At 34.7% G+C, this 24782-nt stretch overlaps 1 protein-coding gene across 2 annotated transcripts in view; it reads left to right on the top strand.

Annotated features, from left to right (window-relative positions):
- Positions 1-24782, top strand: part of LOC123558066 (uncharacterized) — a 77391-nt gene that overhangs the window by 33676 nt on the left and 18933 nt on the right. The window contains exons 16-31 of one of the 2 annotated variants that reach the window (XM_053542531.1): positions 250-461; positions 1030-1252; positions 1573-1776; positions 4904-5134; positions 9108-9338; positions 10523-10720; positions 11994-12044; positions 13659-13826; positions 14980-15189; positions 15366-15563; positions 15781-15831; positions 16354-16524; positions 17738-17965; positions 19237-19315; positions 21597-21742; positions 22143-22454. In XM_053542531.1, coding sequence (XP_053398506.1) covers positions 250-461; positions 1030-1252; positions 1573-1776; positions 4904-5134; positions 9108-9338; positions 10523-10720; positions 11994-12044; positions 13659-13826; positions 14980-15189; positions 15366-15563; positions 15781-15831; positions 16354-16524; positions 17738-17965; positions 19237-19315; positions 21597-21742; positions 22143-22454 — 2913 coding nt within the window. Of the gene's footprint in view, positions 1-249; positions 462-1029; positions 1253-1572; positions 1777-4903; positions 5135-9107; positions 9339-10522; positions 10721-11993; positions 12045-13658; positions 13827-14979; positions 15190-15365; positions 15564-15780; positions 15832-16350; positions 16525-17737; positions 17966-19236; positions 19316-21596; positions 21743-22142; positions 22455-24782 lie in introns of both variants that reach the window. The other variant, XM_053542530.1, reaches the window with a different exon arrangement.

The raw sequence follows: 24782 nt of genomic DNA, 5'->3' as shown, positions 1-24782 counted from the left end.
TGTGAAATTATCGAAATTATTTTCAATATGAAACGTGTTTATTTCATGCTTTATAATTTACTGAAATACTTGCTGTTTGTTATTTGTAATGTATCTTTACATACGCTTCTTAAATAAAGGTCTGAAAAAATCCCGAAGTAAATGAAATGCAAAAGTGTATATACAATATTTTACATTCGTTTGATTTGAAGAACATAAAATGTAGAATTTGTATATAAGGTAGAGCATATTTCTGTTATTTCATTTTAGACCATTTCTTGACGGGGCCTAGATTGATTGATATTCAAGAAGGTGAATTAGCTAATGCAAATATCAAAGAAATAAGTGCCGACGGTATCATTTCAAGCCCTGAGTACCCATTTAGTTATCAAGGTGGCCAAAACTATAAGTGGATTATATCATTTGAACAGGATTACTACGTAAAACTTATCTTTACGAATATTTCACTCCATATATATGAGGTAAGAGTTTCTTATCGTGTCTTATGAAGCATAAAGCTAAAATAAATGTGGACGAAAAATTATAAAATTCCATTGTTTAGTTTGCATGTCTTTTAGTTCATCGCTGTTATAAACTAAAGCAAATCGCTTGCCCCTCACCGATGGGCGTTCCAGCCTCGGTCGGGGCGCTGAATTCTGCATGTGAGAAGCCAGCCGATTGGCTTATGGAAGGCCGGTGGTTCTACTCAGGTGCTCTCCCATTGTCGAATACCTAATATATCTCTGACTTGGAACAACCTTCCCTTTATCACGTGTTCGAAACCTCACTTGGAGTATGGAATTCTTTTATGTGTGGAAGTAAACCAGTTGGCTAACAGGCTAACAGAAGGTCGATGGTTCCACTCGGTTGCCAGCCCGTGCCCGGAATAATGCCAAGCGGGGAACCTGACATCTACCCTCACCATCAATACCTGGACAAAATATCATTAGACCTACTATTTAGTTGGTGTGACTTTAAATTCGACAATAATAAATATATTTTGTCTTCTGATAATGTATGACTATAAAGATTTTGTTTTTATCATTGAAGGAGTCTACGGACATTGCAAACAGCTGCTACGATTCGATTCTAATTTCAAATGATATGCGAAACAGCTTCGATACTGCAAGAGTGCTGGACAGTAGATTCAATGGTGCTTTATCTGTCATTGAAACTAGCGAATCTATGCTTGTGGTCACCTTAAAAACATGTCTGCCTTTTTCTAGGAGGACATCTGATGGTCATGGCTTCAGAGCAATAGCCTCGAAAAACTGTAAATTGTTTTCATTATTATACTAAATACTGTAGCGTAAATGAGGAGGATAAATAATGAAATACAAATTGGACTTCTGATAAAAATATATCTGAAATTTCTGTAGGCCATAGTTTCGGATTGTGCAAAATATACGTTAAATAATTTGACATTTGTATTTTTTGGTATGATTTTAGCATTTTTAAAGTGTGTCGTCTGAATTAAAACCTTATTTATGTTTTTTTCTCAATTACTCTAGTACGTCTTTACTCTTAATTCGGATACTTTTATCTTTTAGACTGCGCCAATAAATACTGTTGATCAAACGCATCTGTTTTCAGCTATGCCAGCCTGTTTTACCCTTGATTCTACAATAAGTTGGGAGACAGGAAGAGAGGAAATATGCAGTCAGCTTAGCATGTCATTGACGTCCATGTCTTTGCTAGGGCTACCCTTTTCTGAAACTACTGAAAGATGGAAAATAAACACTCCAGGGCAAAGAATAATTCTATATATTTTAGAGTTTCAAGTTGCATGTAAAACAGGTAGAATACAGTGTTTAATAGCTTAATAAAAAAAATAAAATCTGGAAAGTAGATCCCTTTTCATACATGTTCAATATTTACGGAACAACTTTCTGTTTCATAAATTACGCAAATATATTTTTAATTCATGTGTCATAACATCACGGTCTTGGTCGGTATAACAAGATACCATATTTCGCAAATGCAGCATAGAAATATAGTCCATAAATATATGTTTTTATATACTTGTAGTCGTCTAGCCACTTACTTCGTAGAATAAATGTTAACATAGGGTAATATAAGACAATATCTTAAAAACTGATGTAAGTAAAAATATATTTAGCGTTCCCACTGAACGATTTGTTGCTGCTGTACAAAACCATCATACAAAATGATTTAACTTAGGACTTTACAACGCATTTGTTGAATGTCACATTCTAACATGGCTCATTCTCACTGTGTTCCTTTGTTTGTTCGTTCGTTTTGTCCTCGTGTGTTGGCTTTGTGTGTGTGCGCGTGTATGTGTATGTGTGCGTGTGTTTGTGGTGTGCACGTATGCGTGCTGTAGGTTTCGTTTTGGGGAGGCTGCGATTTTGGTACTTGGCATTCCCTGTTTGATATTTGTCTTTGTTTTTTTGCTTGATTGCCAGTTAAGAAATGAAAGTCAAGCTATGTATATATTCGTCGATAAACGACGGTTGACATAATACACACGTCAAAATTGCCACATGTTCATTACTTCTCCGATAAATGGAGCCCGCATATTTTTTGTCAAAACATTTCAACGAACATGTAAGAACGAAATGAAAAACAAATGAAGGCTTGTAGTTCGATTTTTGAAGCAATCCGTCTACAACATTTTCCCGTTACAGCTTCTTTTTTGTTCTGGGCCTTCTTTACGACGTTTTAAATGTACGCTTTATTTTTATTAGAAAGTACTTTAGTAATAGCCATGCTGTAATATAAACCACTAGGACAAGTCTAGAAAGGAGAAAAAAATCACTGTACATGTAATACCCTACGCTTAGGTTTACTAGAAGAACCATGGTCACACACAGGAAATTGTATTTATTCATTTCAATCGCGCATTTCTCACCTAAAATGCGCATTTAGGTAAAAGGGTACAAGCATATTTAACAAGAGGAAATTTGTTCTCCATAGTGCACCAGTCTTATAGTCTCAATATTTCATATCACAGAGACACTCCGAATATTTTATGCTGTAGTCAACGCTACAGAAAAAAGCTTGGATAAGCTACCCTAAGGAACTTCACGGACGTGAGCACATGTTAGCAAATGTAAATAAACAAATAACAGAATATAAACAGTTATACAACAAAACTGGAAATGATGAATGAGAGTCATCTTAGAAATGATTTTGAATTTGAACTAATACAGCGGTACACATTTTTATTGTTTATATAGTTCACATTGATCAGTTATGTTGCATATACACATTCTAGCGTGCACGTGTAATTGAAGACGATGGACATACAATTTTCAAATCAGCCAGTCAAAATAATTTTGTTATCTTTACCGGAACTGCATTAGGTAAATTCATCCAAGTTTTTGTCTGTATCATTGATGAAAATATAAACTACGCGGAGTGTCTCTGTAATAATAAATATTATGGCAATGTGATGGAAGATAAATTACCACTTGTTCAGTATGCAGAAAACCTAATTTTCAAACTGCGCGTTGTAGGCGAGAAATGCATGATTGAAATATCTAAGTATATTTTCCCGTTCACGACCACGGTTCTTATAGAATACCTATGGGTATGGTACGAGGGTCCTTCTAAATGTTCTGTCGTTGGGTTTGGATTTCCTAATCACAAACAAAACTATTCTTATTACAAACCTTCAAAGTATTCCCCCTTTAACGAAACACATTCTTGAAACCTTTTTACCCCATCGCGAAAAGCAGATAAATAGCCTCCTTTGGTATCTGTTGAAGACAGTGATAAATGGCGCTGCCAAGAGAACTTCTGGACTTATATTTCCCAGAACGAATGTTCTTAAGTCTTGGAAATGAACAAAAAATCACGGGGACTCCGGTGAATAAGGCGAATGGTTTACAACTTTCTCCTTTTCAGAAGCAAAACCGACTTAACAATCTCGCACTTGTGAGAGAAGGCGTTGTCGTGTATAAGATGGACTCCTGACCATCCTTTGCTTGGAAGTTCTCTTTCACTTTCTTCAGTACAAAATTCTTGTAGAATAGTCCAGTGACTTTATGACCAGATGGACAATCTTGAACGATGACTGGCCCACTAGAATTAAAGAAAATTGCGTACAATATATTTTTCGAACTTACGGTTCTCTTGGCAATACAGGGGCGTTTTTGATATTTTCGCTTCCTTTGCTTATTATCAGCCCTTCTCTATGGCTCAAACATGTGCACCCAGGTTTCGTCAACTGTTAGCAAGTTAGAAATAACCCGACTATCACAGCATTTGTATTTTTTCAAAAGTTCCCGGGCACATTTAAGGCGTTGTTTCTGTTGATTCTCAGTGAGCTTTCTCAGGTCCAAACGCTTTTTCACAATTATTAGCACACTACCTTCTGGTATGCCAGTACAGCTGGCTATATCTTGCACCGACAATCGTGCATCCTGTTCGACCACAGCTTTTAAAGCAGCGCTGTATGCCTTGATAACAGAGGTTTTAGGCCTACCAGAACAGGTAACATCTTCGGCAGATAATTTCCAAGCTTTAAAAGTTTTAACCCACATAAAAGCTGTGCGCATTGGAATGGTTTGAAGTCCATATATACCACGTAATTCATCACATATCTGCTATATCAAGCCTAATGCAGCATTTACTATAGCTACGAATTTCAGTCTTTTCGTCCGTTTTACATTGTGACAATTATATTGGTCAGTGTATATGACTGCATGTATTTCAATTTGAAATAACTCGGTCATTTGAAAAGCAATTTTCACGATTATCGTTAGCTATTGGATACACCATTCAAGTGCAATGAAGTGTTTTAAAAGATACCTTGGATTAAACTACGGAAGCCCAATAGTGACAGAACTTCTTGCAGACCCTCGTATAATATGTATGGTGTTTTTTTTCTTTCTGTTCTGGTGTCAGTGGTATAAACAACATAATGCAAACAATAATCTGATTCACGCTTTTATTTCAGGTGACACTGGGTCAGAGTTTTTCATCAGAGATTTAGGTGTTGAGAATAGCTATTGCAATTTGAACAAGCCCCCAAGGGAAATATATTCTTCCTCCGACACCTTAACAATAACCTTCTTCAAAGACTTGGATCCACCGTTTGTAACATTCAAGGAAGGTTTCAGACTGAAATATGACAGCCAACTAGTGTCAATGGACTATCTGATTTCCTATCAAGCCCATCGGTCAAACGGTAATACTACACTGACGAGATATGAAAACGCAACAAACATTATGCTTTAATATATTTTACTACAAAAAACATTACCTTGAAATGTTCAACACATACACATCTCGATTCTCTATACCCATTGTGTTGATTTTACAGTATTGTGCTGATTAAATTTGAACACAATGGGTATAGAGTATCGAGATGTGTATGTGTTGAACATTTCAAGGTAATGCTTTTTATAGCAAAATAAAAAAAATAAAAAAATATATATTCAGGCATATGTTTGTTGTGTTTTCATATCTCGTCAGTTTATATAAAAAGGACTGTTCGATATCAAATGACAAGGAGTTTGCATCACTGTGAGTTTTATCTGTACAATTGATTTGAACTTAATAAAAAGGTAAGGGTAGATTTCCTGGAAGTCAGAACACACCAAGCACAGCCTGGCGTAAATAAAGTCGTACAGTACATAGTTATTGTAAGGTCCAAAGTCCATCATTGGAAATATTAACAATACTAAACTATATACGTGTATGCATGGAAACCACATGGCATTGTGTAGACAGAATTTTTCAAAATATAAGTAAGTTTCACCAAATTTTAAATGTAGCTAATTTACCATGAAAAAAAACTATCAGACATAGACAATAATAGTACATGTTCAATAAGTGTTTTCCTTTAATATTAATTACACATAGACAAGAGAATTTTTTATAATAGGACAAAATAAATAGTTATAAATCCAAAATGTTTTTATATGTAATAAAAGCACACCAAGACCTATTATTCAACGAAATTTTCTGTCAAAATGAAAATAATATATAACAAGAATATCATCAAAGAAAATATCTTTTTTTAACAGACAAGTGATTATGAAACTTACCTCAAATGCAGGTGATGCTTAAATTACAGAATCCCATATTATAATCAGCTGTATTCCAGCTTCCACTTAGGATTTCTGGTTCTAGATTTTGTCATAAACTTTAAAAGTTTTGACTGTGTTTTAACAAACCGTCTATAAATTTTAATCTAGTATTTAACAATTTAATATTTACTTGACTTTTCTACATGTGCGTATCAATCGTTTATAAGCAAATCTGACAATGTTAGTTTAATGGCAGTTCTTCACAAAAAACATGGATATTCCATATATTGTATAATCCACATTTTATATAAAAAGTTTCTTACATTTTTAATCCATTCAAACATAGTAAATGGAACAGGATTCGTATCCTTTATGACTTAGTATATTATATATTATATATATATTATATTATATAATAGCAAACAAGATTATGTTTGAAGAACACGCTTAGCTAAATGGGCCAAGTATGTAAAGCTCTGGATCAAATATCTGAACTGAGTGGTTGAACATTTGTAGCAGCGTATATCATACAACTGGGTGTTGATTACTTAAGGTATTGGACCCCTAAGTGTAATGTTTACAAAATGGCATTTGCTTGGTATATTCTTAAAATTGACCATGTTTTGAACTGTGTTGCAAATTTTAAACAATCTTTATCGTGCCGTATTTTGCAAATTTTGTATAATTTATGGTATTTCCTCAAGCTAAAGTAGAGACAAATTTCAATGTGATGGCCATATCTAAAAAGTTTGCAGAGAATTCATTACAGCATTAATTTTGATAAAAGAAACATCAAACTATTGTTAAACAATTATAAAACACAAAATAAAACTGTAAATATCATTTTTTCTAGGGTGCCTCAAGTAAACAGATTTAATGAGACAGAATTCTAACTCCAACATTGAAAAATTAGGGTCGAATCCTGTGTGTCTGTTTTGAATATTGCTCACTTCTTTCAAAAATAACCTTGGAGCAGAAGTAAAACCTACCTGCATTTCTTTCACAAGATGTAATCTAAAGAACGAAGGCAAAATAGAAAACTTTTACCGCATGTAACTCAGTATTTTTAAAGATGTCTAACTCTACCCCTCCTGATTCAGAGGTAAATTCACTTTGAACAGCAAGAAATCGCTTATAAAATGAAAATTTTCCACTTTTGTACAATACATCCACAATAAGTCTTGAAAGAAGTAAAAACTTACTAGAAAAAAGGAAGAAATATGGAAAAAAAATTTGGTCCCGGTGGGGCTTGAACCTACGCACCCCTGAAAATGACAGTCAAAGTAGGTTTATGGCGCGGACGGTAGCATGCATTTCCACTACCGTCCATGAACAGTCTCAATCAAACCGAGCCTGCAACATTTTCGTTTTTGTTGTGTTGAGCGGCCTGTGGAGTTTCCACTTTTTCTATTTTATGGTAGGAATTGAATACTCTTCAAAAAGGATGTACTCTATTACGGTACCTTAAGTCCATGAACATGTTATAAACATTTCAATTGAACTATCTCAGTTACATCAATGTTACCAAATCCCCATATTTCACAGCCATATAAAATTGGGTTAACGGTTTTTTTTTAGGCAGACCTATTTAGATATCAGTAGGTAGGTCGAGAGATATTGCCTTCTTAAAAAGACTTTACCTTGCTCTCGTTCCTAGCAATCAACAACACAAAACAAACAAACCCAAAAACCTAAACACACATCTGCTACATGATGTGCCTAAATACTAAATATATACTTTCACGAACAGCTTCTTACTTGTGTCAATTAGGCATAAACATATCATTTATCTGTCCGTTCTTAGAGATTACTAATTAGTTGTAGTAGAATTCAGTTTCAGTTTGACTGTTCCATTCATTGCAATAACCTACGTATATATTTAAAGCATTTTGTAAAATTCTTTCTGATTCTGATTAACAAAAATTACAATAATTTTTGATAACAAAAAAAGTTTAATATACTTCAATTTATCCTGGTATGATTCATTTAAATTAGCCAATACCTTCTGTTTTACCAATTTTTGCAAAAAAATCATGCAAACTATTCTAATACAAAAACAAATGCAAAGGTAATACACTTTCACCTTGACGTACGCCGACTCAGCAAGAGAAAAACCTTGATGTTTTCCCGTTTGCACTGACATATGACTTTGAATTGGCAGAAAATCTATTCACTTATTCTTAACATTTTTTTGAACATAATTACTATACATTTCCCCCCACAGACCTGCTCCCTACAGTCTGTCGAAAGCTCTTTTCAGGTCTATACAGGGTACGGAAAAGCCTCTTTTCCCTATCACGCAGAAAATAAGAAAATAAATATATTGCAAAAAGTCGATTTACACTTTCTAAACTCAGGCTGAACCGTATTTGCAATATCCCAGTCCAGTGTATATTATTTATTTAATATTATAGAGATAGACCATAAAACTTTCAACGCTAATATACATTAAATAAAGTCTAGAAATTGATTTCTAAGGCCTCGAAATAGTGTCGCTCAACTCTTGCCTTAGGCCAGTACTTACAAGCAGAGATATCTTTATAGTTTACTTCCCTTGCAGTTACACAATTGATTGGAGAAAACGTTTTAAGACAAAATATCATACCTTTTTGCGGGACGAAAACATTTAGGATTTATTGATAAGTGTTTGATTAACACTTTTAAACCTGCTTCATATGATTTTTTAGCTTACTTATGGTTAAAAAGTATTTTTTTACAAACCAATAATAAAATACTAGTAAGTATTGTGTAGTGCAGATAATACTGTTTTGCTTGTATCAAAATGGCAGAACAGAAGCACAATTAAACTCCAACATGAAAAAATAAAGAATACTGTTAATATAAATAGAATATATTTATTGTCATTACACAAGTTATATCAAATCAATGCAATTTGATATAGATATTAAACATTATGATTCACACCGCCTAAACATAATTTACTAGTTAGGATTTTTATAAATACAATGTTATATTAACTTCCATAGTTAGTTGCCCAATTATTTCAGGTTTATAGAATTAAACCATGTTGATAAATAATATGAAAATTTCACAAAAAGATATTTTGTTACAGGGAATTCGTTTTAAAATGCTCATACTAACCATTGTTGAAAATATTTATATTTGCAGTCACAAATGTCGCCCTTGGGAAGCCAGCTATAATGCCAAGTCGGTATATATATAAGTCCCGGGAATTTCTAGCCGCTGGGAAAGCTACTGATGGTACGGTTCATCTGGATGCCGCTTTTGGAGCGTGCTTTCATACAAAGGATGAGATTGAACCATGGTGGATGGTAGATTTACAAGGCATCTACATTATAGACCGCGTAGTAATATATAACAAACAGGAAAATGCTGCAGGTGTTTTGTTTTGTTTTATAACCTTTTTGAGAAAGATATTATGACAGCACATGTTTAATCCAATACTCTCAATAGGGAAATAAAATAATAGTATACTAACGTGCATCCCCACTAATAAGTTATTACGCATCCTTACCCACCCATGCGCAAACAACAATTTCATCTGTAAAATAAATTCATTTACTAGTAAATGATGGAATCAATAAATATGATTTATGTATTTAACTTTAGATGATTAATTGTATGTAAAAAAATAAGTAGACCCCAGTATCAACATGACAAATGCCAACTGACAGAACGATAACAAAACAGTTAATAAACGGAACTAAGAATTTCTTTGTCTTCTACGGAAGTAAGATTTTTGCCGGAACTTGAAAGCCAGATTATTTTTAGAGTAAACCAACTAAGGATAAATTATTTGATGAAAGTGCAGGCGAAAATTCTAATAAAGTTTACCAACATATTTGAATAATAATTGCTTTTCGGTGAAATAAAAATGATAACTGTTTAGACCTAAGACAAGGTACAAGTAGTCTGACGGGTAGAAAAAGGGAGAAGAAGCAAAATATCTTGTACAATTAGAACAGTTGGTCTGTTTTCTACTCCTGGACTTCAGTTTAAACTGATACTACATATGCCAGATTTGCAAACGTAGCAAGCAGAAAATTCATTTTAAAATGCTCTGAGATCTGAAGTCTAGGCTTTAAAAATGTATGCTTGCTGTTTTTTAGAAACAGTATTGCGTTGGTTGCACCCCTGACTCGGATAGCGTTAACAAAGTATTTTATGTGTGTGTATATATACTAAGATGCATCCTGCAATATTTTTGTATGTAAACACTAAATCCTGCATTCTGCTTAGTTTTAAAAGAAAGTTATTTCTGTCATTAACTGAAGTTTCACAAGAATGGTGTATCATTGAAGAAAAGTTTGTATGCTATTCACATTTGTTGGTCTATATATTTGATAGCTATTTCCTCCCTTCTCCCCCGCTCCCTAGAATATCAAATAATCGGCCCCTTAGTTACTAAACTTAAGCGCTTAAATTTAATTTTGTATATTGTCAAGCATTACTTAGTATGCAGAAAACAGTTTTAAAATTGTTCTGTTAAGAAATGTTTATAGTACATTTCCATTGGAACAAACGATTTCGAAAGGTGAAGTATTTTCTTAATCATGTTGTAGGTGTCCTCGCACGAAATATTGAGATATCTGTAGGAATTGATGTGGCAGAATTGCAAGTTACTAGTTTTCTATGCGGAAGTATGGCATTTAGGAAGACATTTGACCAACACAACATCAGGGGAAGATATGTGAAGCTTCAGGTTAAACATCTCAAACAGAAGTTTCATCTGTGCGAGGTAGAAGTGTATGGTGTTCTAGGTATGTACGAGGTAGTAGTATATTGTGTTACAGGTATGCGTAAGGTTGAAGTATATAGTGTTCTAGGTATGCGTAACGTAGAAAAACACGGTATTCAAGATCTGTTTTGAGTTAAAAGTATATTGTGTTCTCTGTATATGTGAGGCATGTGTGATGTAAACATATATTGTGTTATAGGTATATGTGATGTATGTTTTCAGGTAGAAGTATGCTGTGATCTCTGTATACCTTTTACTCATTCTTGGCAGCAAATGTACAAAATTAAAAATAACACGCTAATTATTATTACCATAGCAACGTTAGGTAAACGAGAGCAGGGCAACTAAATGTATAAATAATAGCAAAAAGTCTATGTTGTAATGTCGTATATGTGAGGTATGTGTGAGGCAGAAGTATATTGTGTTCTAGGGTATATGTGAGGTAGGAATATATTGCGTTCTAAGTATACGTGAGGTATGTTTAAAGTTGCGTTCTAGGTATGTGTGAGGTATAAGGGAGGTAGAGGTATGTGGTGTTATAACTAAGTGTGAGTAAGAAGTATATGGTGTCTTTTATTAGCATGTGGTAGGGGTATATAATGTTCTTTATATGCATGAAGTAAATGTATATGTCGTTCTTATATGCATGAGTTAGAACTATATGGTGTTCTTTGTATACATGAGGTAGAGGTATATGGCGTTCTAGGTGTCTGTCGGGTAGACGTATTATGCGTGAGGTAAAACAATATGGTATCCAGGTATGCGTGAGATAGAAGAATATGTGTACTAGGTATGCTTGAGGTAGAAGAATATAGTGCTTCAGGTAGGTGCAAGGAAGAAGTAAATGGTGTCCTAGGTATGCGATGTAGAAGTATATGGTGTTAGATGAATGTGCGTTTTGACGTTTACATTTCTTTTGTTCTATAGGGGTGCAGTTGATGGTTGATTGTTAATAATATTCAATAGACCGAGGAACATGCTAGTTTGACAAAATTAAAGAATGTTTAGTTACTTTTCTAAAAACTAAATTTTCGGTATCTGTATTTTCATTTGTATCTACATGGTTATCTTTTTCATAGTGAACGTTAAATATTACAATTTCACTTTTAAGCAAATTATTTACAACCTTTTATCTCCAAATATTTCATTAATTTTTGACTATGTATCTTGAAAGTTAATGTAGATTCGTGGAATAAACGCGCTAAATTGTTAATAAGTTGAGATGTATTTTATCATTTATCAACATATCATTAATACCGAATGTATATAAAGATATATGTATTTTTATATAACAGAATCAGAAATTGATGAAAAACTAAAGAAGGAGTTCCGAATACCTGACCCAGGTAACTATGTAACTAATGATTATATATGTAATATATACCTGATTCTATTTCCCTTTGTCCTGAGATACTGATGAAAGAAAGGCATTCTGACCTTAGGTTTTATATTTTGTGTCGGTTAGACTGGAAATATGCTTTCAGGTGCATCGTTATGATATGTGTATGTTGCAGAAGGAGTAGAGCTTAGCAGGTATCCAAGACTGGTCTTTTTCTGCTAAGGGTATATATTACTTGCTGTTGCGTACAGAAAAAATAACATAATTTCAGAGTCATCAGTAATAATATAACGTAAACTACATGAACATGAAGATCATTTCTTCTTTATATGTTTTAAATTCTTCATTGATTTACATAGGTATGGTTAGGGTTAACTATTAATTGCAGATTAAAAAAAAATATTGGTCATATGGCGACTTTCCAGCTTTGATGGTGGAGGAAAAACCCAGGTGCCCCTCTGTGCATTATTTCATCCCGAGCTCCTGAGTAGAACCACCGACCTTCCGTAAGCCAGCTGGATGGCTTCCTCACATGAAGAATTCAACCCCGTCTCTGAAAGAGCTGGGCGTATTACGTGGCGGGCGGCGGTCGGCGTCCGAAAGCATTTCCGCTCTCTAAGTCGAGCAGTTTTCATCCGATCTTAACCAAACTCACGGCCAAGTTTGATAACCAGCCAAATCGCCCAACGTACTCTTGGATTATGGCCATTGAATTACTCGTTAAACTGCGAATTTAGCCTTGTCTGCTCTCTAAGTCGAACAGTTTTCATCCAAAATTAACCAAACTTGCTGACAAAAGTTTGTGGGCAAAATATCTCAGTCGAGTTTAATTACCAGCCCAGTTACTCTTGGATTATGGCCATTGAATTACTCGAAACCTGTGACATTAGCTTTGTTCATTCAAACAGTTTTGATCCAGTTGCCAATTTAATTCCACATGGACCTCACAAGTACCTTGATTCCTTCTTACTTTTTGTTTGGTTAACAAGGCATACGATATCAACATTATTACCTTTATGATACGTAACTGAATATTTAGACGGGCGTATTTGTGACAGTCTGGCACTCTTGTTTTATTGCCAAAACATAAAGACGCTTATGGTATGTTTCATTTTAAAACACTGGTGAATCTGACGAATTTCGCGGGATATGGACTGTATTTTGTTACACAAATGTATGACATTCGTTGTCCAGTTAACAAAATAGATTTAGCAATTTTAACCTAAATTCCGGGAAAAATTTTAATGCATTTTAAAAGAAATAGTATAGGTTTAAAACAAAACTGCTTTACACTTGATGTTGTTGGGATGAAGTAGGAATGTTATGATTAAAGTTTTTTCTCGTCAAAATGTTGTTTTCATCTTTTGATTTTGTAGAAAATTTGAATTTATGTTAAGTGCAGTAACAGTTACTAATCTATAACCATTTTTACAATTATCAGTTTATCGATTTACGTTTATATTTCTGTTGTCAAATGATGTGACAATATTGTCCTCTATCAACTTCCGGATAAAATGTCCCTTTCATACAAACTTGATCCTTCCCGCTTTTGAAGCAAATAATCGTTTTTATATATTTTACGCAATAGTCTATACATACAAATTTTAACATTGTATTACAGTTCAAGGAAACTGGGGAAATTGGGGCTCATGGAGTAATCTTTGTTATTGCAACGGCAAACAGCCAAGAATAAGACTGTGTGACAATCCGTCACCATCGTTTGGTGGTAGAGATTGTGTAGGATCAAACGTCTCCTTTCGAACATGCAATTTTACAGCGGATTGTAACAGTAAGTGAAAAACTACAGAAAAATACCAATGTAAACAACGGACAGAAGTAATCTGTTAAACAGGATATATCAACGACACTTTTTGATGCAATGGTGAAACAATGTTAAGCATCCAAGAAAACTCCTTCTAGATTTGTATAATGTTCTTGAACATGAAAAGTTTGAAAAGAAAATGAAGTTAGGCACTGTCGATCCGACGGGAATAGCATGAAACATAGGGTCTTTTAGATTCCGTGTTCCGTGGAAATATTTCTTTCATTACGATCGTTGGTTTATGAACCTTTTGGTACTTTCCGCATTGAACGAATCTTTCTGTTATTTTTAAGAATGTTGGACCGCGATAAGGTTAGGATGCCTAGCTGAATACGTCATAGTTCTACATAATAACAGATTTAGTGTGTTTCGGCATGATGTAGTGAATCCATCTCATTTGGCAGATTTTTGATGAAATGCTTTTAAATAGTAGTTATGACGTGTACAGATGTATACAGAGAATAAAATCATATAAACTAATATAATACATTTTCCGCAATTTCGAGCTGACATATGCATGTTTTTTTTTGTTGTTTTTTTTTTTTTGTTAAGAAATAGCACTCTGTAGCACTCTGTCTAATGAACGGAGAAAACAATAACAATACAGTCTTTGCCTTCCCAGTGATTGACTGTATTTTTTTTTCAATAAAAACCTCGATTTTACCAGTACCACGGCCACGAGAGAGAAAAAAAATCTAGGTCTAACTAATCAAAAACTCACGGACCTCTACTAAATAAATTACATTTGATCTCGTGACCGAACTATATGTTATGAATCAAGTGAATCCGAGTGGATTTTCCATGGTCAAATGCGATAGATTTTGTTTATGAAATGAATGAATTGGTATGGTTCAGTCTTTAAAAGAAGTACTTTTTGTTGTTGTTTTTTAAAATTACTTACATATACTGTTACTATTTAGCAACTGTGGATTCGTTACTTACAGTAATGGTCGAAGTAGGAGAAAGCACTCTTTACCGCAGATCCGGGTCTCGCATTTTGTTTGACGAATCCACATTTGCTCGTGGTTTCTCCCATACTGATTGTAACTTAAACAAAGACCATTACATTTGTTGAACAGAGGCTTTTGTACATGGTGTCCAAAAATTTCTTTCATTGCAGTAACCAATGTTGCTTTAGGGAAGCCTTCAAGTATATCAAGTTCTAAATACCCTTGGTCAAATGCTGACCTAGCTACAGATGGTTATACTCTCCAGTCTAAGCTGTCGTGCTTTCAAACAAAGTTCGAATACCAGCCATGGTGGATTATAGATCTACAAGGAGTATTTGAACTAGAGAAAATGACGGTATACAGAAGGGCTGACTGCTGTCGTACGTTTCAATTATGAAAAATAACTGTTATAGAATATTTATCATTTAAATACCTGATAACGAAATCGTCTTGTAGTAACTGTTATAACTGATATATTACGAAGACAGAATTTATGTCAGTTTCAAAACTGAAACAGCTAGCCCACAAATGTGTTAAGCAGTGTTTTTTGTTACAGAACGAAGAACAAGAAATGTAGAAATATCTGTAGGAGTGACCTGTGACATGAAAGTTGTATATTCACTTTGCGGCAAACGATGGGGTCCAATGGAGTCGGTCACGTTGATTGGTTCTACAGCTAGATATGTTAAAATACAACTAGTTGGAATAAATGAGTATCTTAATCTTTGTGAGATTGAAATATACGGCCAACCAGGTATTTATTTTTTATTTGCTATATACATAAAATGAAATATTGATAGTTGTCATACAAATTTTAGATCAGAATGTTATTTTACATTATAATCAAACCTTTCTCTATCGTAGCATAGATGTCAAAAGATAGGTATCAAAATGATTTTATGCAGTGGATAGAGTAAGATAAGTCAGTCAAAATTCATTTACTAACACATAATTCGTTTTAATCATAACAGCGAATGTGGTCACCGTTGATTCTTCAGATATGAAATGTGGCCAGATTGAAGGTACGTATTACATTTATATCATTCGTTTTAAGGCCCTATTATGTTGTGTAAAAATTACAGTTTAGAAAATTAGACATTTATGAAAAAGACAACAACAACAACATCCGGAATCAGGATAAAACACTAACCCTAGAATGCAATATTGCAATTTAACAAGTTCAGGGTTAGGGTTTTAATCATTATCTAATGTACAGGATAACTATGACTCGTCTTCAATCTCAGCCGTCAGCATTATAACTTATGATCCTAGCTCCTTAATTTCTTCTGTGCAAAATAAACGCTATTCACAACGTATTTTGTTCTTCATGATAGTAGCAAACTTGGCAGTAGTTGATGATAAAGTAAGCTTTGTCTTTTACATTGGAAACTGCCTGCTTATGAATCAAAACAACCACTTTAACAGTATTGAATGACTGATCTACGTATATGTTGATGAAATTACAGCCACACTATTTTCTAAATTCTGTAATGAAACTTGTTCAGGTAAAAATATATATATACACACTATATCAATATCAGTAGATGGTCAATACAGCACCTGGTCACAATGGAGCGATTGTTCTGAAAAGTGTGGGATAGGAAAGATGACACGAACTAGACTTTGTGATAATCCCGCGCCAAACAATGGTGGTAGAAATTGCTTTGGGGATGACACTGAGACAAAAAATTGTATTGGAAAAGCTAATTGTCCGAGTAAGTATTTTATACGCCCGATTTGGACGTATTGTGTTAAGTCGCAGGCGTCTATTATATAACTTAAAATGAATCTAAACTCTCCATAAAGGTAGATGGTGACAGGAGCATTGAAAAGCACGTAGTGGTCGAGCGTTCGGTTAGAACGCGGGAGTTCGTGACCGTGTCATACCATAGATATGAAATAGATACCAGTAGCTCCCAAGCTTGGCGCTAGCAGTTAAGCGGAAACTGATTTATCTTCTCTTGGCGATAGGTTCAATCAAGAATGAGGTGTCGAGAGTGATCAATATAAGTTTCAGAGCTTACTTTTAATCAACCTGAAATAAATTAGTATAAACAAACTGCCCTCTCTGTCACTAATACAGTTGAAAGGTCATATTTGTCCCTCATACTTTGTAACCGGAGCATATCTGAATGACTTTTTAAATTATTGACTTAAAATCTGTATACAAGTAGATGTGCAGAGTGCATGAACGTGGTCAGTAGGTCACAGGAAAAGCTCACAAGTAGAACACAAAGGTCGAATTATTTCGTCAAATTTCATGTTTGAAGCATAGCGTAATAGTCATTTAGGACATTGACTTCGATCTTGGCATATAAGTAGGTGGTAATGAGGCGATGTATGGCACTCAAGAACATTGATCAGTAGGTCTAATTTGTCCATCATATTTCGTGTCCAGTGCGTAATTTAGTAACCAGTCAAGGTACTGACTACTAATATGACATCTGCCAGTAGGTAGGTGACGAAGAAATGATGTTCAGAGCGCATGAATTTCGTCGGCAGGTCAAGGGTCTAGGTCAAAAAGTGAGTTCAAACATCAAGTCTGTCTTTTTGTATTTTGTGTCCAGACCACAACTAAAAGCTATTCAAGATATTGAGTTTTAATTTGGAATATAGGTGTGTGGTTATGAGTTGATTTGCAGAATTACCACCAATTAATCCCCATTCCCGCAACATATTCAAGTTTAGTTTAGTATGACTTGGTTTTACGTGTTAAACGTCGGTTATTTTAATAATCTTTATTTGTGGACAAAAATGTTCTGTCGAAACTAATCCTTAATCGCGTCGTTATGCGCATGATAAAAACGTTATGCTTTCCAGTGCGTTCTTAATCTTTGGAGAGTGTGATCATCCTTACAGAAAGTATCGGAAAATGTTACAATTGTGTTCTGGTATAATTTTCAACGAAAACTTTATTTCAAATTTCAGCATGTTCTGAAACTTTCGGAAAGTGTTATAGTTTGTTTCCCAAACTGACGAACTGGAAACAAGCAGGTTTTGAGTGTTGGACACGGAAAATGAAACTTGTCTCTGTCAGGTCTAAAGAAGAGCTTCGCTTTATAAAGTATCTGTTGAGGATACACAGATACGAAGACAAACAACCCATGGCAACATTTGATAGTGTTTACAGAAATGCCAGTTACTATGCACATTTAGGTATATTATTTCAAATTACTATACTCAAGTTGCTAAGTGTGATCTGATCCAGTATAACACTGAAACCTTAAATGACCGTGCCGTTGTCATGGATGTGTTTGCCTAGTGTATGATTTATATGGGCCTGTGTTTTCATAGACACCACTCTGCATCGTTTCTGACAGCATAATTTTCTATATATATTATAAGACCCCCGTCTTTATTCGGTATATTTAGCAGAATTTGCATAAAGAAAAATACATTACATTTCGTTCTTTATCCCGTTTACGACCTTGTCAGTTACGCAAAAATACGATATGGACCAAAGAGGGTAATATTTTAACGTGACTGTCCCATCGTAAATTATGCATAATTATTGACGTCAAATTGGTGTATAGTTTCTAAAATAATGATGTATTAGAATCCTTATATTCTGTTTACTTCACTTAACATATGGCTTAGTTGGAGGTGATATATTGTAACTTGTATCAGAATTGGTAATTTCGTTATTTTCGTTATCGCACGCGGCTTTTTTGTGTTTTACATTACATGCCTTCTGTTGCCTTTGCGTATGTTAGAGTTTCACCTGGCGGGGAAAACTTCTTTTTACACTGTCCTGTGACTTTGGAACATGGTGGGGGTAAGAGTGAGGTTAGGTGCACCATAAACCGGTTTAAGCTCCCCAGTGGTGGTTTTGCCACTGACCTTTCCAAGGCGGTGTCCCACTGTGTTCCTTTGTTTGTTTTGTCCTTGTTTGTTTGCTTTGTGTGTGTGGTGTGCGTGTGTTGATCGTGTGCGCGTTTGGGGAGACTGTGTTTTTAGAACGCGGCTTTCCCTGTTGAATATTCTTCCTTGTTTTTTGAGTTTATAACAATATTTATAGACATGTTTCAACAGAATGACTCTCTTGTTTATTGAAGTAAAATGCAAAGGATAACCGTTGGTGTAGTGGTAACGCGCTTGACTGTCAACGTAAAGGTCCGGAGTCGATCCCCGTCTAGGCATTGGACATTTCTGAGATACAATTGTGTGGCTCCCAACTAATTAAGAGGCCAGTACTGTTTCTTCCAAGTGCCGGACAGGTTAAAGAAGCACACTGTATATTCGCAAAGAGCTAGGCTATGTTAGCTTGACATGCCTTATCTAAACAAATTTCAATCTCTGTTATGGGGTTTTCTCTTGCTCTGTTCCCTCTGGTTAGACCGCTCTTTGTGTGTACTTCTTACTGTGTAAACCTCTTCAACTGAAGAGTAACAGTTCGATTGTTAAACACGTTTAATGTCTTGTTTCAGGGCTTTACAGATATTCCATGAAAGATGGTGTAATGTTTGATATGTGGGAAGATAAAACTCCAGTGACGTTTACTGCTTGGTAAATTGTACAAACTCCTTTGTCTTCTATAACTCTTTGTTTCAGGAAAACATTTGTTTTTCTGTTGTGTGAAAAAAAATTCGTTTCGCATTGCAGACAGTTGATATATAAAGTTGAAACTCAACGATTTTTTTTCATGGAATAAACACAAAAATCTTATACCCATATATAAAAAAAAACTCTTTCATTTTTTCATTTGAAATTTTGTTACGGCTTTTGCTTGAACTTATATAGAATGTATAAATCCTTTCGAATTCTCAAAGCCTTGAAGCTGCAGATGCATACATCCTAAAGTTTTATGGGTGTGTAAGCTTATTGAACTCCTAACTATAGGTGTATAATCATATTGATTTCATAACTAGGAGTGTATAAGCATATTGACGTCCTAACTATGGCTGTATAAGCACACTGAATTCTCTTCTTAACTATGGGTGTATAAGCATTATTGACTTCCTCACTATGAGCATGGAAGTATATTGGCTTTGTTACTATGGTGTATGACGATGTTGACATCCTAACTATGTGTGTATAAGCATATTGTCTTCCTTATCATGGGCATCATCATCATCATCTGACTATGTTTATATTAAGAAATTGGCTTCCTAACTATATGTGTATAAGCATATTGACTTCCTAATTAGGAGTGTATAAACATATTGACTTCCTTAATAGGAGTGTAGAAGCATATTAATTGACATTCTAATTAGGAATATTTAAGCATATTGACTTCCTAACTAGGAGTGTATAAGCATATTGACTTCCTAATTAGGACTGTATAAGCATATTGACTTCCTAACGAGGGGCGTATGAGCATACAGACTTCCTAACTAGGAGTGTATAAGCATATTTACATCCTAACTAGGAGTGTATAAGCATACTGACTTCATAACTAGGACTGTATAAGCATATTGTCTGTCTAACTAGGAGTGTATAAGGATATTAAATCCCTAACTAGGGGGGTGTATTGAATTTCTTACTATGGGTGTTGAAGTATAAGGACTTCCTAACTATGGGCGCGTAAGGTTATTGACTTTCTAACTCTGGATGTATAAAGATATTGACTTCCTGACTATGGTGTATAAGGATATTAACTTTCTTTCTTGCATAAAAACTAATTTTTTTACTGGATCCGCCCATATATTAACGGGAGAAAAATTGTGTGCAAACAAGGCAATTCACGTGCTGTTAATACTCGATTTTTATTTTTGAAATGCTTTGCCAGGACGTATGTATGTATTTCTGCGCAGACTGATATTGTCATCTGCGTCTTGTTTCTTCCATAATAACCTCTTCTTGTAGCATTATAGATACAATGTAATTCATAGTATGTTTAGCTGTATCAGTTTCCAACCCCAAACGTACTGCCCCCATCAATGTACGCACTAGCTTCTCTTAGAGTTTACTCCCTTTACCAAGCGTCTGTTCAGTTATTGCAAATAATTGTGAATAAATAAGTATCGCGTGTAACTTGTGCTATTGCCCGTTTTTAGGTATTATATTAATGATTTTTGTAAGTATCAGTCGGTTTGTTTTTACCTGAGTTTTCGCAGAATTCATATAATAAACCTCGAAAGCTAGTCACTAGCTTCGTACTCATCCGTACTCTAAGTGTGTTCGTACTCAAAATAATTCGAATGTAAAGTTGTTATTCTTAAAATTGTGTTCCGGTTTATCAAATTTTTAAGTTATATGCAAAATTATGTGTAATGTAACGTTTGTAATAACTAAAAATAAAAATAAGATGCTCAAAAACCTTCAAATCACGGTTTTAGTAGTGTTGTTGTTATGTGTGCCCCGGTTATGGATATTTAAAACATGATTACCGTTTCCAAGAACAACCGAATGGTAATTAAAAATGTACCGGAATCGTAAAGTCATCACATATGAAAACAATGCATTTAGTCATCGTGTAATGTTTTTTTTTATGAAAGAATAGCGACAATACACGTTTGTTTTGGTATTAACGCCTGCAGAAGCCCTTGGGATATGTTTGCGACCTCGACCTTCGGTCTCGGTCACAAACAATCTCGCGGGCTTCTGCAGACGTTAATACACAAAAAAACGTGTATTATCCTTACAAACAATGTTTGTATGGAGAGATTGAAATCCTAACTATGGGTGTATAAGGATGTTTTTTTTTATTTATGGGTATTAGTGTATGAGGATATTGACTTCCTATCCTTGGGTGTATAAAGATATTGACTTATTTACATAACTATAAATGTATACAGATATTGACAATTTTCATAATTTCTGTGAAAATAAATTATATTTATCATAGGAAACCAGGTGAACCCTCTAAAGGGAATTGTGTACGCATGAACTATAAGTCTTTTGAAGATATAAACACATGGGAATCAGAGGACTGTCAGTCTGTTGTCGCTGAATACTTTATATGTGAACAACAGATTCGAAAACATTCAATACGTAAGTGTATTTATCTTTCTTTTACTGCTCCATACTTAAATCACAAATGTTTCATTCTTTAGACGATAAGAACTACGACCACCTTGCACATCTTTAAACTGTTTGTCGATCTATCTTTTCGTAATATTAAACAATATGCTGTTGTTTCAAAGCGGCTGAAACAACAGTTCGCAGACAAAATATATATTGCTGAAAAGTGCACCGGAATGGATGCGACTGATAGAGTCAAACACACTAACATGTTTGCTGATATATATTTACCAGACAACAGGCAGGTTAACGAAGCAATTATTAATTAATTCTGGAGGAAGAACGAGGAAAGAGACTTACTTTGCCAAAATTTGCCAAACCACAGGACTTCTTTTCAAATTCTTTTATTAATATTCTGCTTCTATTGTAGTTTCACTAGATGAAGAGTTGCCAGAACTACATGATAAAAACTGGGCGAAGATTCCCGAACAAATTACATCTACCCAGTATACAGGAAATGCAAACATGACTAAATCTAGACACGAATGCATCCCATGGGAAAAGCACGCCAACGATCCATATTCTATAATTTGGTGGCAGCCGTACATAGATTGGTGGATGTTGGCAGAAACTGAAGTAGAAGCTAAAAATTACTGCCGGGATCCAGCTGCCGAGAATTTTGTCTGGTGTAACTATCAGACATCTGGTAACACAACAAAAAGAGAGGAATGTAGTGTTGAATGTAAGTTATTATGTTACATGTATGTGTAAATTTGTTAGTGCCAACCGCATTATCAGTTTGACATCGCCAAGCAATAACAATTCGGAGCAGATGACATAAGCAATTTTGTTTTAAGCCCATTCCCGAGGTATGTTGTACAGAGAACACCATGATTCGTTAATAGATCTCATAGTTAGTCTTAAATGGCTATACATTGATAAAGCGAAAAAAAGAACAGTTTTACTATAAAAATGTGGTTAAATGTATTTTGTACACATAATGAGTTCAATTGTCCAATAGGTAAAAGCGTTGCTGTAATTATGTCATTGTTGTTCCTCAATAAGGTGATTTTGACATTCCGAGAAAGTTAAGTTGCTATCTATTTCAGTCATAGGTGAGAATATTCTTGCAGTAAGATTACTACAGTGTTAAATCTTACGTATTCCTCAGTAAATTATAATTGCTGGGGCGTGTAGTCATGTTGAGGACTTCAGTGGACGCAATAAATATATTTCTATGTCCTGTGAACTCTTTCAGCCGGGCGACCATTATCATAATTTACGTATTTTACTATCAGAATTTCTTTGAATTTATTGGAAGTATAAAAGCACTTCACAAGACGTGACATGTACGGAGATGTTACTATTCACCTATTGCATTTGGTCTTACGCGACAGGTGGTTAATTTCATGACAGGCACTGGGACTGAACTGATTTCATATTTATTTTCTGCTTCTTTTCACCTGGTCCTAATTGACTTTTCTCTTGTTAACCTGTCTTCTTCAAAGTCCTTGAGTACATTCGTATATGGTTCGTTAGGTTTTCTCCTTATATATATATTTACATGAGGTGTCTCCGTGGTCGTACGGTTAATGTTGCTGGCATCAAATATCTTGCCATTCACCAATGTGGACTCTTAATCTTTCTTGGGTTGTAAAATTTGTTATATGAAGAAGACATCCAGCTGGCTTACGGAAGGCCAGTGGTTCTATCATGATTCATGATGAAATAATGCTCGTAGTTTACCTGGGATCTTCCTGTACCATCACCAGAAGTCGGAAAACCCGCTATATGTCTTAAAATATGCATGCGTGGCACTTAAAGTAACATAAAACAAAAATATACATGATCATTCCGGTATTTGTCCATTCTTCTTTTCATTACGTGCGTTATGGTTTCATTTGGCAGCGATTACTGGATATACAGTGTCCGTTAACTTTGGAACATGGTGGTTGGGATTAAGAATGAAGTTTGAAGTACCATTAACTGGCTAAAATTCCTCACTGGTATTTTGCCACTGACCATTGCAAGGCAGTATACAACTATGTTCCTTTATTTGCTGTTTAGCTTAAGATGGCTGTGTGCTTAGAACATGACATTTCTTTTTGAATCTATGTTCATGTTTCCTTTTTGGCTTCTCGTTATTAACACATTTAAGGGATGTTTGCGAACAAAGATACACAGGATTCAGGACAACTTCTTTTTTACTTGCCGTCTTTGAAAACGAATATAGATTAGAATTTCATATATTGATACGTCTGTTCATTTTTTTATTTTCACAGTATAGTGTTATTCTGACTCAAATAAGCGACTAAAACGGAATTTGATATATAACTAGCAAATTATACCTAATTAAGTCACAGATTTCGTGACGACACATTTTCTATTTCATGATAATGGGTTTCTGTCTACAGTTTGACAGATTCATTGCTCAGAAATATTGGTTAGTTGGACATTTTCTTTATCGAAAATTCGTGTGATGCTGGGATAACAAATGCTTTGTACGCTATAACATATCCATAGTCCCAAGGGATTGATTGGTGCCCGAGCTGGTTAGGGTACCAAAGAATCCGGAGGGATTCTGCAGATATTATAACATGAGATGAACATGCGCTAAAACTATACTAGCACAAAACGTGTAAAAAGCTAGAAAATGATTATTTTGACCATCAACGTCATTAATTGTCCAAGATATGTACATGAATTTTAACGTTGCTTTATCATGTTGAAGTCATTTCCTTTTGAATAGTCCGTACTTTAAGGGACCTTATGTGTGTCCGCGCGTGTGTGAAAAGGGGTGTTACCAGCGCGCGAATCTCTCTGTTAACACACGTTAACTGTCCTGTTAAGACACCACATAAAATTGACAAAAACAGCAATTTAATTCTAGAATATATGTAGCAGTAAACGAACGCATTCCTGCTACCAACAGGTCATTTACGTTTTTTCAGTGAACGTAGGTGAAACGTACAAATTCTGTCACTGCTGTTGTTACTAAATCATGTTGAAATCCGTATACATGCATTTTCCGTCACTTTAATGTTTGACAGAATAATGCCCGAAATTATAG

The sequence above is a fragment of the Mercenaria mercenaria genome, chromosome 5 (genome assembly GCF_021730395.1).
Source record: "Mercenaria mercenaria strain notata chromosome 5, MADL_Memer_1, whole genome shotgun sequence".
NCBI lineage: Eukaryota > Metazoa > Mollusca > Bivalvia > Venerida > Veneridae > Mercenaria > Mercenaria mercenaria.
Note: the sequence above shows the minus strand (reverse complement) of the source record. Positions and strands in the feature narration are given on the sequence as shown.